The following is a 16,138-nucleotide window of genomic DNA, read 5'->3' as shown; positions in this document are numbered from 1 at the left end:
GAGCTACACATACACAAGCTACACACATGTATTTTCTCAGGCACTTTTTCAGTCTAAATAGATGCACAACTTTAATAATGTCATACTGCTCATGTGTTGTACTTGCTATAGTTTACTTCCACATTGCGTCTGTCAAATAGCAATGTCAAATGTAAATCAAGTCAATCACTGAAACAACAGTGCCACCTTGAGTAAGAAATAGCATGTATAATATGTATACACACATATAATACACCATTGTTGCACAGAAAATCAATGTTATATAGTATTTATTTGTATGAATATAGTACTAATTGCTCTTGTAATTAACAAAGAAATAGACATCTTGTGATGGTAAACTTCTAACATATGAAATAATCTTAAAAATATAATTTATGGAAGTCCAAAAAAATAAAAATAAAAAAAGAATGACCACTTTTGTAAAGTCATTATAAAAATAAAAAATAAAAATTGTTGCAATTTTGGCTGTGTGTGTGTGTGTGTGTGTGTGTGTGTGTGTGTGTGTGTGTGTGTGTGTGTGTGTGTTACACTATTTATAAGCGAAAAATGGAGGAATACCAAAAAGGTGTGGACACAACTCCAAAAATTGGATGAGGTACAGGGGGTGAAATGAGGTCCTGGGTCACAAAAGACCCGAGGTATACTTTTAAGGGTTAAAGGGATTCTTTTTGTATTTTTTCTTCTTGGAAATTTCTGCTTTACCCCTTATAGTTAAATGTCCATTGACCCTACACTTAGAATGTATTCCTAACATTTATCATTTTTATATTTTATTTTCTCTCTGTCAGTTGCAGTCTGTGGAGTCAGTCTCTGAGACCTCAAACCGTGAAAAGATAATACAGGTGAGGGCTATAGGCAAACCAATCAAAACAAAAACCAAGTGGTTTTCCAGACAACAATTTAAGCTCCCAGACCGAAATGATGTTCTTCTGAGGTACATTTATTCTCAGGCCTAGACTTGTTTTATTTGTGCCAGAATTATTATGGGTGTAAAACATCAATCTGACAAGTTTGTTTGTAAATTGTTTATTTGTAGCAGTTCTGTAAATTGCTTTGTGTTTGTGTTTTCTAGGACCTGGAGAAACAGAATGAGAGCCAACAGGAAACTCTAAAGAAGTTCCACCAGGAGCAGAGAACACTACTTGATAAAGTTAACATGCTTCAGCAGCAGCTCAGCCAGGTGCACACATGCACCAAACACACTCATTTTTCTTTAGTTCCTCAGTCTTTCAAAATGTGAAGTAACTGACAGATATATCTGCAAGCCTGCGTCTTAAACACGTTTTTTTCAGAACTACAGTAAAGTGAAGCTGAAATACTCCTAGATGGAAAGTTCTCAGCCTGCAATGGCTGTGCATTGTGTGTTGCTTGAGCTCTTCAGAAGTCTTTTGTAATGCATGTAATCTCTGCTTGAGTCTATCTTTCTGTCCTCTCCCTGTTTTAGGAAAAGTCAACAGTGGAGGACATTCACAATGAGGTAATTTGTGTATTGTGCTGGAAGAGACATTTGGCCCTGTAGACATTGTCTGTTCTCCTTCTCTTATTCCTCTGACCATTTCTTTGTTTCCTACATAATTATCACAGCATTGATGCAAGGTTATTTGTTTATTTTTCAATAACGGTTATTATATTAGTGGTTGTTGAATATCTGTCTGAATCTGTTTATTTTGTGCACCAGAACGAACAGCTGAAGCTTCAACTCTCAGCCAAAGAGGAGGAGGAAGGAGCGAGGGCCGTGGAGACTGTGAGAATTCAGCAACGGAGCCTTTTGGTTAGTGGCTAGGGGAAATCTGTGCAACATGCTCAAGGACTGTTGCTTATTAGCTCCAGATCCAACAACACATGATCAAAATTTCTGATGAAATGATGAATAATTCTGCATGTTTTTAATTTACAGGGAGATTACACAGGGCAGTCAGTCATCAAAGGTGAGTTTGGCTTTAGAATCTGGATCGTTAGACTGTGACCCTTGACATACCGAGTGGTGGTGGTTTAGTGGGCTGAAGCACAGAACTGGTAAGCAGAAGGTTGCCGGTTCTATCCTCACAGCCACCACCATTGTGTCCTGGAGCAAGCCACTTAATTCCAGGTTGCTCCGGGGTGATTGTCCCTGTAATAATAAAAGCGTCTGCTAAATCCATAAATGTAACATACAGTATATACATATGTATGTTTCTGTGTATGTGTGTACATTTTTGGGTTATTTCTTTCCCTTGTAGGAAAAGAAAACATGCTTGTTCGGCAGTCACACAGCTTGGACTCTGCTCAGGTAAATTCGTCTTTAAAATCTATGCAAGTTAAAAACCAAGAATTACAACTGAGACCAAAAACAAATAATCTCTTTATATATATTATTCCACAGGTGCTTTTATCCAAAGTGTCTTGGGTGAAGGGATGTTTTAGTTATATAATGACTATTGTGATTTGAAGTTAAACTAGTGTTTTTCTAGTTGCATGTATAATAAAATTGTGTTCTAAACAGCAACACAATTATATACACGTGAATGAATACAAGCAACAAAGTACCGGTGCAGAACAATTCAAAATAATTTTCAGTGGTAATTGACAGCATGCCACAGATGCAATTGATAGAGCTTAATTGTATTGAACCTTTTCAAAATGAAAAGTATTGTACCCTATATCTATTTTAATAAATCCATGTATAAATTAATTATGTGAGAGTAATTTGTAGTTATTCACCATGGCTGTTTTTCTTAGATCTTGAGATTGTTGGCCATTTCAAATGGCCATAAAATTATATTTCAGTCCTGGGTTTTCAGTTCAGTGTATCCATAATGACATATCCTATTATCCATATGTAATCAAAAGACCAAATCAGACTTCAAGTGCAAATACTAATTGTAAATCAATATCAAACATAGGTTCTACAGATTTGCTTAGCATGTGCTAACAATACACATGGTCATATCTGCCTAGGTTTGGTATTTTATATTTTGCTACTTATCCCCAGTAATTTATTAAGCAGACTGGCTGGGTCATCTGTGTTAAGCTTAGGAGAGGCAGTGGCAGCCAAATAAGTTTTTCTATCACTTCATTCCTGAAACTTCATAACCTGCAGTGCCAGAGGGGGTTATGAGTTATTAGCTGTAATCTCTGAGGGGACATACTATACATGGGATCAGCTTTTGGGCAGTTGTGGTGGATGCAATTTTGTTTTCATATTAGCACCAGAGACTACTTTACACTCACCTATGTAAGCGGTCACTGTGCACTTAAGAGGACAAAAATTACACCTGCAAAAGTAGGATCGGATCAGATCTCTGACTTGGGAAGTGACCTAGATAAATTCTCTCCAAAAGTATTAAGCCATCCTTTTCCTCCCTATAGGAGGAAAAGGATGGAAACTGTTCTTCATCCCTTTTTATTCAGTTTTTCTCCTTTGAAGGCCAGTCAAGATTTCTTGTTTTCTTGTTTTGATTTTCTTGTTGCATTAGTCTTTAAATAATGGAAATATGATCTATGGATGCACGATACCATTTTTTAGAGACAGAGTATGATTACCAATATTTTCATTTTGGTATTTACCTTCACCTGTATTTTATAGTAATATCAGTAAATTTAAGTAAAAGGTGGTACAGATATTTGAGGGTAGCATGTTATTTTTATTATAAGACTTGCTAAAGATGGGAATCATATCAGTTGGTTTAATTTGTTCAAGGGTTTATATGTATAATTTAAAGGGTAAGAGCTTCTGTTTCACAACATATTATCTGTTCACATTTCCTTTGTATTTGTGTGGCAGTGTTTATGTAATGAACATTGTTCATCTGCTGCATCTGCTTTTGTTTTTTTAAACCTTTTAACAAATGCAAGTGCAAAAGCATAGTATAGGATCAGTATTGGTGCATCCCTGAAATTAGCTGTGAAATAATTATATTCTAGCTCTCCTCACACCGGAAAGTGCATATAAGGCTCATGTAAAGCAATGTTATCCAGTTGTGCAAGGTATACTCATAGTATAGTATATCCTGTCCGAATGTTTTATGCAATGAATAATAAATGCCTCATTGTGTTTGAATTTTAGATCTTGCAGCCTACAGTACCATCTCCATCTTTGACTCGTCCTTTGGAGCTGTCTCGGCCGAAAGCCAGTGATCCAGAGACCTTACTCCAAGAGCTTGAATCTGTTCGCAGACAGCAAGAAGCTACACAAGAGGAGGTAGGTCGTCTTCAAATGGCTTTAGCACGCAAGTCTCAAGAGTGCAAGGAGCTGACCAGAAGGTGCGAGACCATTAAACGTGAGTCAGACCAGCAGATACAAGAGCTAGAGGAAGCAATGGGAGATGTGCAGAAGAGAATGTTAGACTCTGAGGCAAAGGTAAAACAGCTTCAGGCTCATGTGGTGGCAGTAAAGGAGCATCTAAGTAACCAAGTTGTTGATGACCTCAAAGCACAGATAAACGAGGTCAAGGCAAAGTATGAAGGAGCTTCTGCTGAGGTAGGAAAGGTTAGGAACCAACTGAAGCAGAGTGAGAAAGCCTTAGAAGAGTACAAGAAAAGTGAGGGGCTACTGGCTGTAGAGGTTGAGAAGCTGACTGCAGAGCTGAGTGCAATGCAAGAGGAGCGTAAGGACATGGAAGAGACCATCTTAAACATTGAGGGTCAAGTGAAAACAGCAGAGGTCAGGTTGTCCTCAATGGTTCCAGGAGAGAAATTTGACAACATGAAGAACCTTCTCACCAATGCTGTGGATGAAAAAGAGCAACAGCTGGCAGAGCTAAGAGACGATTATGACCGTGTGCTGGAGGAATTGGCAGAGCTCCACCGTGCTATGGATGATCGGGAAACTGTCCCCCTGCAAGAGCATGAGCAAGTCCGAGTCACTCTGGAGGAGCAGAGCTCATCCCTGAAGAAAAAACTTGCTGATGTCACTACAAAGTGTCAGTCATTAATCTGTGAAGTGGAGGAAGGTGAGGATGAGAGAGAGCTTCTCAGAGAGGAGCTGCAGGAACTCGGCAACAATATGAAGACCAAGTTTGTGAACTTGGAAAACCACAAGGAGGTGAAGAGATCTATGGGACTTGCTGTGGAGGAGTTGAGGGTCAGGTTAGCGGAAGAGATGGAGAAGAGCAATCAGGCTGAGGAGCATCTTTGGAGGCTGCAGGAAGAGAAGGCCTCTCTCTGTGAGAATATTGCCAACATGAGATGCACATACATTCCCTGTGAGCAGTATGAGAGTGAGATGGCTGCACTCTTGGTAAAGAACGCAGAGCTGGAGAGTGAACTTGAGAGCCTTCATGATAAATACCAGGAGAAAGTGAATGAACTTGAGATAGCGGCAGCTGAAAATGTATCATTAAAGCAGAGCTTTGACGTAAAGTTTGTCACAAAGGAAGAGTATGAAAGAGTGCAGACAGAGTTAGGTAAAGCTTTGCAGAAAGCGAAGATTGAAATTGCCAAGTTGGAAGAAGATTGTAGAGTTCGGGACGTGGAGCTGGAGAAGCTGAAAGAAGGAAATACTACGTTGAAAGAGGAATTTGAGAATGTCCAGGCAAAGTTAGAAAATGACTATATAAGCCTTGTGGAACACGAAGTGGTCAAAAGCAAAATGAGCAATGATTTATCAGAAGCAGAGGGAAGAGCTAAAAATGCCTTCTCAAAGTACCAGTCTGCACAAGAGTGTGCCTCAAAGCTCCACGAGGAAATCGAAGCACAGAAGAAAGAGCTGAACACTATCCAAGAGGCTTTTCACTCAAAGTTTGTGCCATTGACCGTTATAGAGGAAAAAGAGATGAATTTCAGTGCTGCTCAGAGGAACTTGACAGATAAACTTGCCAAAATGCAGGAGATGTACAATGATGAAAAGACCAAAGGGGAATGGCAGAGGCAAGAGAACAAGAAATTGAAAGATGAAGTGGCATCTCTGCAGCAGGAACTTCAAACAGGGATCGTGTCCAGTGAAAAGTACAAAGAAGCAGAGAATCACTACCAGGGCCAGGTGGAGGAGCTGAGTCTGAAGTTGGTGGAATTAGAGCAGCAATATAAAGAGGTTACTATCCAGAGAGCCGAACTTGAAGAACAAAACACTTTGTGCAACACTGAAATCCAGAGTCTCCAGAACAGACTGAACAGTGAGTATGTCCATCTGGAGCAGTTTGAGGCTATGCAGCACTCTCTAAGTGGAAGCCTGCAGGAGGCACAGAAGAAATGTGAGGGCATCCGTGAAGCTCAGAGACTAGAAGTCCAGCATGTACATGAACTAGAGAAACAGCTCCAGATTCACAGCTGTGATGAGGGTCTAAAGGCCCAATACAGCCAGGCTAAAGAGGCTCTGGAACATGAGGTCAATGAGCTTCGCTTAGCACTGCGGGAGGAAGAGGAAACCAGTGCCCAGAGAGCAGAGGATATAGCCACTCTGCAGACTGAGCTTCTCAGAGCAACACATGCTCTGGATGATCTCCGTAGCCACGAGGAACAGATGACGGAGCTCAGAGCCGAAAAGCGCAGGCTAGAGAAGGAGGTCCTTGAACTTGGAAACCGGCTATCAGGGCTGGATGAGCAATATGAGGAGCTGTACAGGGAAACAGCCCAGGCCAGGGAGGGTGAAAAGAGAGCAAGAGCAGAAACCGAGGCACTGCAGGGAAAGAGTGCCTCCATTGAAAAGGAGATCAGGGATCTGAAAGAGAGATACAGTGAATCTCTCGGCACCATTGGAGAATTGCAGAAGAGGATTCAAGCATCCTCTGACCAAATTGAGCTCAAAGACAAAAGGGTAAGATTGTTGTATGTTAATTTGTTATTTGAAAGAGCCTTTTCGATAAGTGTCTGATATTTTGCCAGATTATAAGCAAGGTGTTTTCTGTTTCAGATCACAGAGCTGTTGGCAGATGTTGAAAGGCTGAAACAGGCTCTGAACGGCTTATCCCAGCTGGCTTATGCTGGCAACACGCCCAACAAGAGACAGACTCAACACATTGACACACTCCAAGCCCAGGTCAAGAGCCTCCAGCAGCAGCTGGCTGTGAGTAGTTCTGTTCACATTCACATACCAGTAGATGTGTCTAATTGCCTACAAATGTGACAGGCCATAGCCAGGCCCAGATGGAATATGCAGATTTTCCACATTTTCTGCACTAATTTTCAGGAGAAATCTGCTGAATTCTGCGGAAGGGCTTTAAACATGGTGAAATGTTTATTGGAGCTGATTTTATTGGTTGCTGACAACAAACCCAAACTAACCAAAATATGTAATAAAGATGCGGTGATGGATTTGTAGAATCTTGCATAGTCGGCTGAGGCTGTAAATTGAAATATAAAAATAATTAAAAGTCTTCCACTGAAATCACACCAACCACAGGTTTCAAAAAATCATTGTGTGGACAAAACACTGTAATAATCATATTAAAAGATATAAATAAATGTATTGATGGAAACAAAGCAGTTAAATGTTGTAGATACCAATCAAATAACAAAACATTAGCATGAAATTCATAAATTTAAACTTCTGCCTGAGACCGCTGAACTATATGGCTCTGCAGCTCAAAAGCTTGCAGCCGCAGTGGTCTTTTTTAGGCTTATATATTTGTTGGTTGAAAGGTGATCTAAAAATCAGTTCCGGGATTTTGCTTTTCGTCATGTTTTTCATTGTTAAAATAGCCAAATCTATCAGATATTTCTCACTGTTTTCCTCACAGGCTTTGCTTTTTCCCCACAAATGAGTGAGGCTTCCTTGCTGAATTAATCTATAAAACTAAAGACAAAAAGCTCCTACAGAAATAAAAAATACAGTAAAAAAAGAAAAACAAATGTAAATAAATTGTAACATTATAAAGTGTTGTAAGATAATAAATGTAAAAGTTAATAAATATGTGAAATGAAAAGGAAGAACCCTCTTGCCCACCTACCCCTTCACCTCCAGGACAGTTTTGTGTGCTCCGTGTGCTAATTTCTAGCATCTTAATTGAAGATGCAAAGTTTATAAACACTCACTGACCAGTGATCCCTGTCAGACCTTTTTAGATGACACGTATAAAAACAATGCATGATTTGTCTTATTTTCTTCTACACAGGATGCTGAGAGGCAACACAGAGAAGTGGTTTCAATTTATCGAACTCATCTTCTCAGTGCTGCTCAGGTAATTGAGCATGAATTTTTTTTTGTTTTTTTTTTTGCTCTCAAACCAAAGGCCATAGATTAAAATCTGACAGGTATATTGTGTATGGTGATCTGTGTACTACAGATGACATGTATAAATCAGCAGCACTGTTATAGTCGTAGTTACCAATAATACTGTACATGCCTGTAGCACATATAAACTGCAGTTTCTGATTTGAATTCTGAAAATTGATTTATTTGGAAAATTGACATTTCTTTTTTTTCAGGGTCACATGGATGAAGATGTCCAGGCTGCGTTATTGCAGATCATCCGAATGAGAAAGGGTTTTGTGTGTTGAACTCAACATGTTGACACTGCACTGACTCTAATTCATCATTCACACTGTAACCTTCAGTTCGGCTCAGTATAGTTTGATACTGCTCTGGACAGCTTTGGTCCAAAATTTACAGTTTGAAGGGTTGAATTATCCTAATTAGGTTCAAATATACTTTCAGGAAGTGTTAATCTACAGCCTTAGTGCTACAAAGAGGAAAAACAGTTTGTAATATTAATCAGGGTAAACTGATAAACATGAAAAACAGTATAGATTTGTTTAGTCTATTTTATTCACATATAAGCGTTTTGGCTTAACTGTGCTATAGAGTAGTCTGAATGTTCTGATCATTTGCTGAAAAGTCTTGATTAAGAGGGCAAAGCTAATGGCAGTCATTGAGGACTGTGGTAGTGGATGCTGTATGGCTTCAAAATGCTCACTCCTTGATGAAGACTAATTTGCCTCTTTTCATGTTGAAATAACCTGGCTATAGCCAGTCTTCTAAAGATTGCAATGAAAATTCCTTTATTCCACTCTCATAGCCTCGGTTTTAGTCTCATCCTCTTAGCTATGAATGCAGTGTATTAATGAAGTACTCTTAGGCCCTTTAGTGTGATTTTAACAAAAAGCTGATTTCAGACCAGCTTTGAGTCCCCTGCAAAGGTTACAGTAATGACTTGGTTAGAGGAAGCTGTTCTCAGATCACTAGGGAAAATGCTTTAATATACTGGTTGGTACAGAGAAAGTTCTTGGGCCAACTACGTTTTATGAAATGCAGGGACACTTTTTTTTTCGCATATTGTTTCAATATCCTGCAATATACACAGAATAATACTATACTCTTATTACAAGCACGTAAGAGCAATCTTGCACAGCTCTGTTACCTTATAAATATAATTTGCGCACACTGATTTAAGGATGGACTTGTGGTGTACAGTCATCATGAAAGATCACAGCATATTTTGCAACTCTAACAGTTTTGCTAGGAACCATGTGTATGTACTGCATGGTGTTTTTCAACTGTGTGTGATGTATTGGAGTCAGTCTGTGTCTATTGGGTTGGGTGATTATAGGATGGACTAGTTCTTTTAAGTGTTCAGTATATGTAAAATTGCTTTGCTTTTGCATTGATAAGAGCCTGTAACAGTAGCAGGTGCAGGTCACATCTCATGAGATTGCATGAGCAAAGCATTTAACATTACTGAAGGCTTTGAATTGCACACTCTATCCTTCATTGTCCTGTATCCTGGTTGATATTGCCATCTAGTGGTGTGACTTGGCTGGCCAAGTTTGATGTGGTGTTGTGTGCAGGAGAATGTAAGGCATTTAGGAATTCTCCTTTGGATGCTTCCCGAATCAGATATATCGATTATTTTTTCATGGCTTTGTACTACTTTTTATTAATGAACACCATATTTGTGGCTACTATAACAAAATTCAGCAGGACTGGAGTAGAATGGCACAATACAATCTGTTCAGGTGTCAGAACATGACTAAACTGACATACTTTATATTTTGTAGACACTTTTTTTTTTCATCTAAACTGTCAATTTTAAGTCAAACTATCCTTGTATCCTATTGATTTCCCAATCAGATATTATTAAATTAACAGCACTCTCTGAGTTTCCTTCCACATGGTTTTGCCTGTATTGATTAATTTAAGAAAAACACTACCTTAAAGCCATTTGATTTGATTGGTATTAAGACTATTGATTCTCTCTGTTGGTGATAACTAATTGTAACAGTTTCATTATTTATTAGGATTACTTTCTAACTGTGCTCTTATGATTCGGTTAGTTTGTGGTTTTCCTTCATGGACGTTTCTCTTCTTTTTCTTTTTGTTTTGCAAAATTTTGAGACTAACATCAATAAAAGTGCCTGTTTTAGACTAAATTGACTCTGTGCAAATGAAAAAAAAGAAAAGAAAAAGAGAAATCCCAGCAGTATCGGAGTGTCATGAAGTGAACCTTGCCTTTGGCAGGCCTTTTCAGCCCCTCTTACTCTCCTTGAAGTTAGCATATTGTATTTATTTTAAATACAGTCAAATCAAGATTGAGAGCCCCTTTTTCTCTCATGTGGTTTGCATTGATTTGTACCTCATTGTTTAACTCACAAATACCTTTCTTCAAAAGCAAAGAAAGGACACATTTTTACTTCCCATAAAGGTTTTAGTCTTGTTTTTTTCAAGGTCAGATAAAAATAATGTAATACTCCCAACAAAATCTTTATTTCCACGGTATGCCTTAGTATATCACCTTATCCACATTTTTCTATGTTTGATTACTTAAACGAGTTTCAATTTACAGCCTGACTTCCTCTACTCCCTCTCTTTTTTTTTAATGAGTGTGTTATTTGTGTCCTGCCCTGCATAAGCTGTTCTCAGCAATCATGGCAAATACAATTCAATCTGTTTTGAGCTTTCCCTTTAATCTCATTTCCAGGACTATAAGCAGAACCAGACATCCTCACATCACTCCCCTCTCTCTTGGTTTCTCTCCCTGTCTCTCTAACATTAATCATGTCCATAAAGATCACAGTGTAACCCTGTCATTTAGCTGGCCTCCTGGTAGGTGGGCCGGGGCGGGAAAAGCGGGGGGGTAAGTTGCTCACTTTGACCACAACATCCTCCACATACATACAAATGGTTTGCTCTCTGTTGCTGTTCTCCATTTGCACCTATTTCACTCATGTTTTCTCATTGGATTGTACTCGATTACCTTAGGAAAAAAATTAGCATGGAAAGCCCCGTCTTCGCTCATTAGCCACCTCTGGATCAAGTCCCTCACTCGTCACCCCTGCACACCCCTTTAATGTTTTTGCAGAGATCCCAGCACTTTGTTGTCTCTATAAAGTTCATTTAAAGTATAAGAGGGCTCTGGAGGACACATGGGACTGATTTTGACTTGATTGATTCAACATGTCTTCTGCCCAGCTCCTCTGTGATCCTTGCTATGTGATCCTTGCCTCGCTGACCTCATCATCTAACACCTGGGATGAGGGAAAGATGGTTGAAAATTTTCTTTATTGGAATTATTAGCTGCCCACATGAGAGTCCCACTACCAGGAACAGGCCATGGCTTTCTCCATTAGTGGATCAGCTTTAATGTATAAAAGACCATAGGGTTGTGATGCATACATTGTGGCCTATGAGCCTCCAGATCTTCCCTCTTAGAGACTTTTATTTCTAATAGAAAATTCAAATGGTAATTAAAGGAATGTTCTGGGTTCAGTATAAGCCAGTGGTTCCCAACCCTGTTCGTGGAAGCCCCCCAACACTACACATTTTGGATATCTCTCTAATCAAACACACCTGATTCAACTCATTAGCTTGTTAGTAGAGACTCTAGGACCTGAATTGGGGGTGTCAGATAAGGGTGATGCAATGTTGGGGGGCCTCCAGGAACAGGGTTGGGAACCACTGGTATAGGCTAAGCTCAGTCGGCAGATTTGTGCCACAATGTTGCTAACCTCAGAAAATAATTTCAAATAATTTCTCAATTATTAAAAGAAAGCACAAGTCTTGTAACAGTAAGGCTCTTACAGTATAAGTAAATATATAAATATATAAATATAAAGAAAAAACTAGACACTCTATTTCATTGTGCCTTACGCTTTATTTACTGTTTGTAGTTATCAAATCCATCACTGCACTTTATATGCCAAAGCTGAGTTGCTGCCTCTGGATCAGTGTTATTATAGTTTTGGATTTTTAATTTGTTTTTATTTCTATTTTATATCAATCTCACATTCCAAATTGGATTTCATTAGTTTTCACAATTTTAGCTTTAGTATTTTTCATGGCTACCAAAGCAGAAGCATCTACTGGTATCATTTAAAAATGTCTAACATCGTTACATTTCTCAGGGCAGTCTTGTTGCTACTTCTGTCTATTTGTATTATCGTGTTTAATTTGGATTGTAAATGTTGCAAATTTTATAACATAGGGTGAATATGGGTAAAGTGACAAAGGACATTTAAACTTGATCCCCATTGTATCCATATGAATTTCCTTTGATTATAAATAATTTCTTAACTAATCTTTGGGAAGCAAACAATTAAAGGGATAGATCACCCAAAAATGAAAATTCTCTTATAATTTACTCACCCTCATGCCATCCCAGATGTGTCTGACTTTCTTCTGCAGAACACAAAGTAAGATTTTTATTAGAATACCTCAGCTCTGTAGTTCCATACAATGCAAGTCATCACAGTACAAAACCTTGAAGCTCCAAAAAGCACAAAGATAGCATCCAATTTATTTATTTATTTATTTTTTTTACTGCAAATCTTGACATCAGCAGTCTCATTGGCAATCTTTCCTGTAGACTGCAATTGCAAGATTTATAGTGAAAAAGGAGTTATGTTTTGGTCTGTTCTCACCCAAAACAGATTGGATTTCTTCAGAAGACATGAATTAAACTACTTAAGGATTACTGTATGTTGCCTTTATGTGCTTTTTAGAGCTTCAAAGCTTTGGATCCTGTTGACTCTAGTTGTATGGACCTATAGATTGGAGATATTCTTATAATATCTTTGTTTGTGTTCAGCAGAAGAAAGTCAAACACATCTGGGATGGCATGAAGGTGAGTAAATAATAAGAGAATTTTTATTTTTGGGCAAAATCTCTCTTGTTTTTTTCTTTTTTTGGATCAATTTTTACATTGGGATGTGTGGCAGAGCTCATTTCATGACCACCGGTGGGGTTGTACAAAACTCTCACAGTGGAAGGTAAACAAGGCATAGAGATCATCACTTCTGAATGAAACACACCCATATGTCATTTATATGTTACAGGGCATGCAAAGAACTGCAAACTTCGTATAATAACACAGTGGCTTAACTTACCCAAAGAGATGCACTAATGGCACTTTTCCACTGCACATTACGGTTCGACTTGACTCTGTTCGCTTTACTTTTCTGTGCTTGCTTTTCCACGGCAGTTTAGTGCTGCCTCAATGTGGGTGGGATTATAGGCTGATCATCATAGTTGTGCCACCTCTACTGCTGTGACATCATCTTAAAAGCGACACAAACATTACTGACCATAAACAATAACACGACCGCTAGCTGTTAGCTACTAGCTCATTGTGCTGCATAAAGCAGTTGTTGCATGGTGATTTTACACAAATATAACAGTTAAATTGGCTTGGTTGTTTTAGAAGCAAGCTTTACAGTAGCTGGTCAGCTAAATAAAGTGAAGCTTTCAAGCAGAATATAGAGTTAACGTACCATCAACAGGGCACTCTCCCTCCCATTGCTCGCCGGTCTTTTGCCATAGATAGTGTCCATTTGGTCGAACCACTTCCACTTTCTTCTGTTTGAACCACTCTGGCTGTTGTGGTCCTTGATGGTTCTGTAGTCACTTAAGTTTTTTTTTTACTTTTCCCTACATTGTTGGTAAGTCCGGTGGTAGCTGTGTGCGGCCAACAGCTGAGACACTTCCCGAAAGACTTTTTGGTTTGATGTCGTTTAGTTCATCACTAACGAGAGGAACGTCTGCACCTTGATTATTGACCACGGTGTGGTTTTGCGCACAGCCATTTCTTTTTACAATTGAAAGTCACATGAACAAATGATATTGCTATCGCTGTTGCTAACTTTAAAACTAGCGGGTTGATGTCCCCTGTTGCAAATCCAGTGATTTTGGTAGTGACGATTCTCTCTGACCAATCAGTGATCTGCAGGGTTTTGACGTCACATTTAGTATCGGCTCGGCTCGTTTGGAACCTCCACCAAGGTGGTACTTAAAAAAAGTACCAGGTACTATCCACAGTGGAAAACCCCAAAAAAGCGAGCAGTCTCGAGTCGAGCTGTACCGTGCAGTGGAAAAGCCCCATTAAGTGCAGTAACCCTACCAGTTGTGAGAAACCACAGCGTCATAAATTATTGAATATCTTGTGAATACAGGATGCTTGAGCATTTTGAGCGTTTCATCACAGGACGCGGGTCCTCGTCTCACCGTCCGACCTTTTTTTATTTATTTATTTATTTTTTATTATGATTTAATAGGGGATGTTTTGCTCTCTGATAACAAAAGGTGTCCAGTATGGATGGATGTCAGGAGGATATCCCCGCTAAAACGGGCAACAAACAACACTAGTAGCAACAAATGTTCATATTTGGATACTGCCCTCATGAAAAGCATAATCAATGGTAAAACAAATATCGCTAAATTCTCATGCATGGTGAATATACTTAAGTTTTCTGCATTACCATGACAATTAATGTGGACATGATAGCAAAAGTGACTGTAGTCTGAACAGAAACACATCTGATCTGGCCACAAATAACTTGCAGTTTGAACAGTCTCTCCAAAACATCGGATCTGAGGAAAAATCAGAATTTTCTGCAGTGTGAACAAAGCCTTTGTTTCCATAACGGAGAGATGCAGTGTTTTGTCTGGAAGGTGTGGCTCCCACACCTAAGCAAAAAATACATTGGTGTCAGACTCCGACTATGTTTTTTGTTCTTTGATCTGTGTGTGCATTGTCTTCTGGCTGTGTTAATGTCACCTATTCATTGCAGTGGCGAATTCTCAGGGCCAGCAAAGCCTTCTCTGCTGGCCTAATATTTTTCATCCTTTCATTCTCAATCACCTTTTTGCCTATGTATTTAATCGCTTTTCACTCTTAATTAATCTGCAAACAAATAGAGAAAAACGAAAAGTTTATCCAGTCAGAATTTATTCCTTGATGCTTACAAGCAAAGTGTGATAACTGTTTCACAAATCGCATGCCTGAAGCAGCGCGTGAGTCTGAGCTCCACCCCATCAGGCCTTCCGAATTTCCACAGAATCCCTCAAAAGTGCAAATGAATGAGCAACTAAAGTCAGATTGTCAGATTCATCAGCCAATCAGATTGATTTATTTGTTCTTGGTGGGTGTGATCTTTAGGATATGTCCCAGTCGAGGCCTTCTAGCTGGCCTTGAATGACGCAATCACACTTTAAGTGAGGTAATTTGAAAGCGAAGAGCACGAGATCGTCATCACTGCTGCTATCGCCATTGAGAAAGAGATCCTTATGGATTTAAAAACGAGATGTTCTGCATGACCAAGTGATTGCTTAATTTATTAAACAGGAAAGGAGGGCTGATTTTCACTTCAAGTAAATTGGTAAGTGCTTTTTGCATTGTTATAGCAACATCAGGAGTTTTCTGAGTGTAAATTAGGCTGCTTGAGCATTCAGTGTCGGATCAAGTTTTGAAAAGTAGTGCTGCATTCCATTCAACTCGGAAAGTCTGATTTTACAACTTCCTACTAGGAAAAGTGCAGTGGAATGCATCTTGAAGTCAGAATTACAACTTGTCGGCTCATGCAGAAAATCTCAACTCCGATTTCGCCAAGATGCAGGTGCATGATGTCACACAAACATGTCAACACTCAGGGAGATATACAAAGTAAGTGAAAAACATTCACTTTATTAAGTAATATCGAGTTCGTTTCCACATTACATGATATTAAAGCTTGTTTAACAAACGCCTGCAGAAACAGGTGTATAAAACATTATAATCTTTTAGTAATCATACACCTGAAGCACAAATGCTAGTGCTGCAGGATTGTTTATCAGTTGGGTTGCTAGCAGACATCTCTAATTAGAGTCAAACCCCTGCTAAGCTAACGGGAGCGTTGCAGTTTTGTTTCCTTAAACGTCATCTTCCGAATATCGGGGAATGCATTTATTGTCGGAGATATCAAGTAGGAATATCCCTCATCCAACTTGAATGGAACGCAACATAACCGTGTACCC

At 39.0% G+C, this 16,138-nt stretch overlaps 1 protein-coding gene across 1 annotated transcript in view; it reads left to right on the top strand.

Annotated features, from left to right (window-relative positions):
* The window catches only part of LOC127416280 (uveal autoantigen with coiled-coil domains and ankyrin repeats protein-like), a 107,099-nt gene extending 96,571 nt beyond the window's left edge, over positions 1-10,528 (top strand). Inside the window, exons 10-19 of the mRNA XM_051655542.1 lie at positions 789-842; positions 1,073-1,180; positions 1,445-1,477; positions 1,679-1,771; positions 1,898-1,928; positions 2,220-2,269; positions 4,046-6,733; positions 6,830-6,982; positions 8,031-8,096; positions 8,344-10,528. Of these exons, the coding sequence (XP_051511502.1) occupies positions 789-842; positions 1,073-1,180; positions 1,445-1,477; positions 1,679-1,771; positions 1,898-1,928; positions 2,220-2,269; positions 4,046-6,733; positions 6,830-6,982; positions 8,031-8,096; positions 8,344-8,415 (3,348 nt within the window). The 3' untranslated portion in view covers positions 8,416-10,528. The remainder of the gene's footprint in view (positions 1-788; positions 843-1,072; positions 1,181-1,444; positions 1,478-1,678; positions 1,772-1,897; positions 1,929-2,219; positions 2,270-4,045; positions 6,734-6,829; positions 6,983-8,030; positions 8,097-8,343) is intronic.
* The last annotated feature ends 5,610 nt before the right edge of the window (positions 10,529-16,138 follow it).

This window comes from Myxocyprinus asiaticus, chromosome 2, assembly GCF_019703515.2.
Source record: "Myxocyprinus asiaticus isolate MX2 ecotype Aquarium Trade chromosome 2, UBuf_Myxa_2, whole genome shotgun sequence".
Lineage (NCBI taxonomy): Eukaryota > Metazoa > Chordata > Actinopteri > Cypriniformes > Catostomidae > Myxocyprinus > Myxocyprinus asiaticus.
The sequence above is the reverse complement of the archived record's forward strand: the minus strand, read 5'-3'. Positions and strand labels throughout refer to the sequence as shown.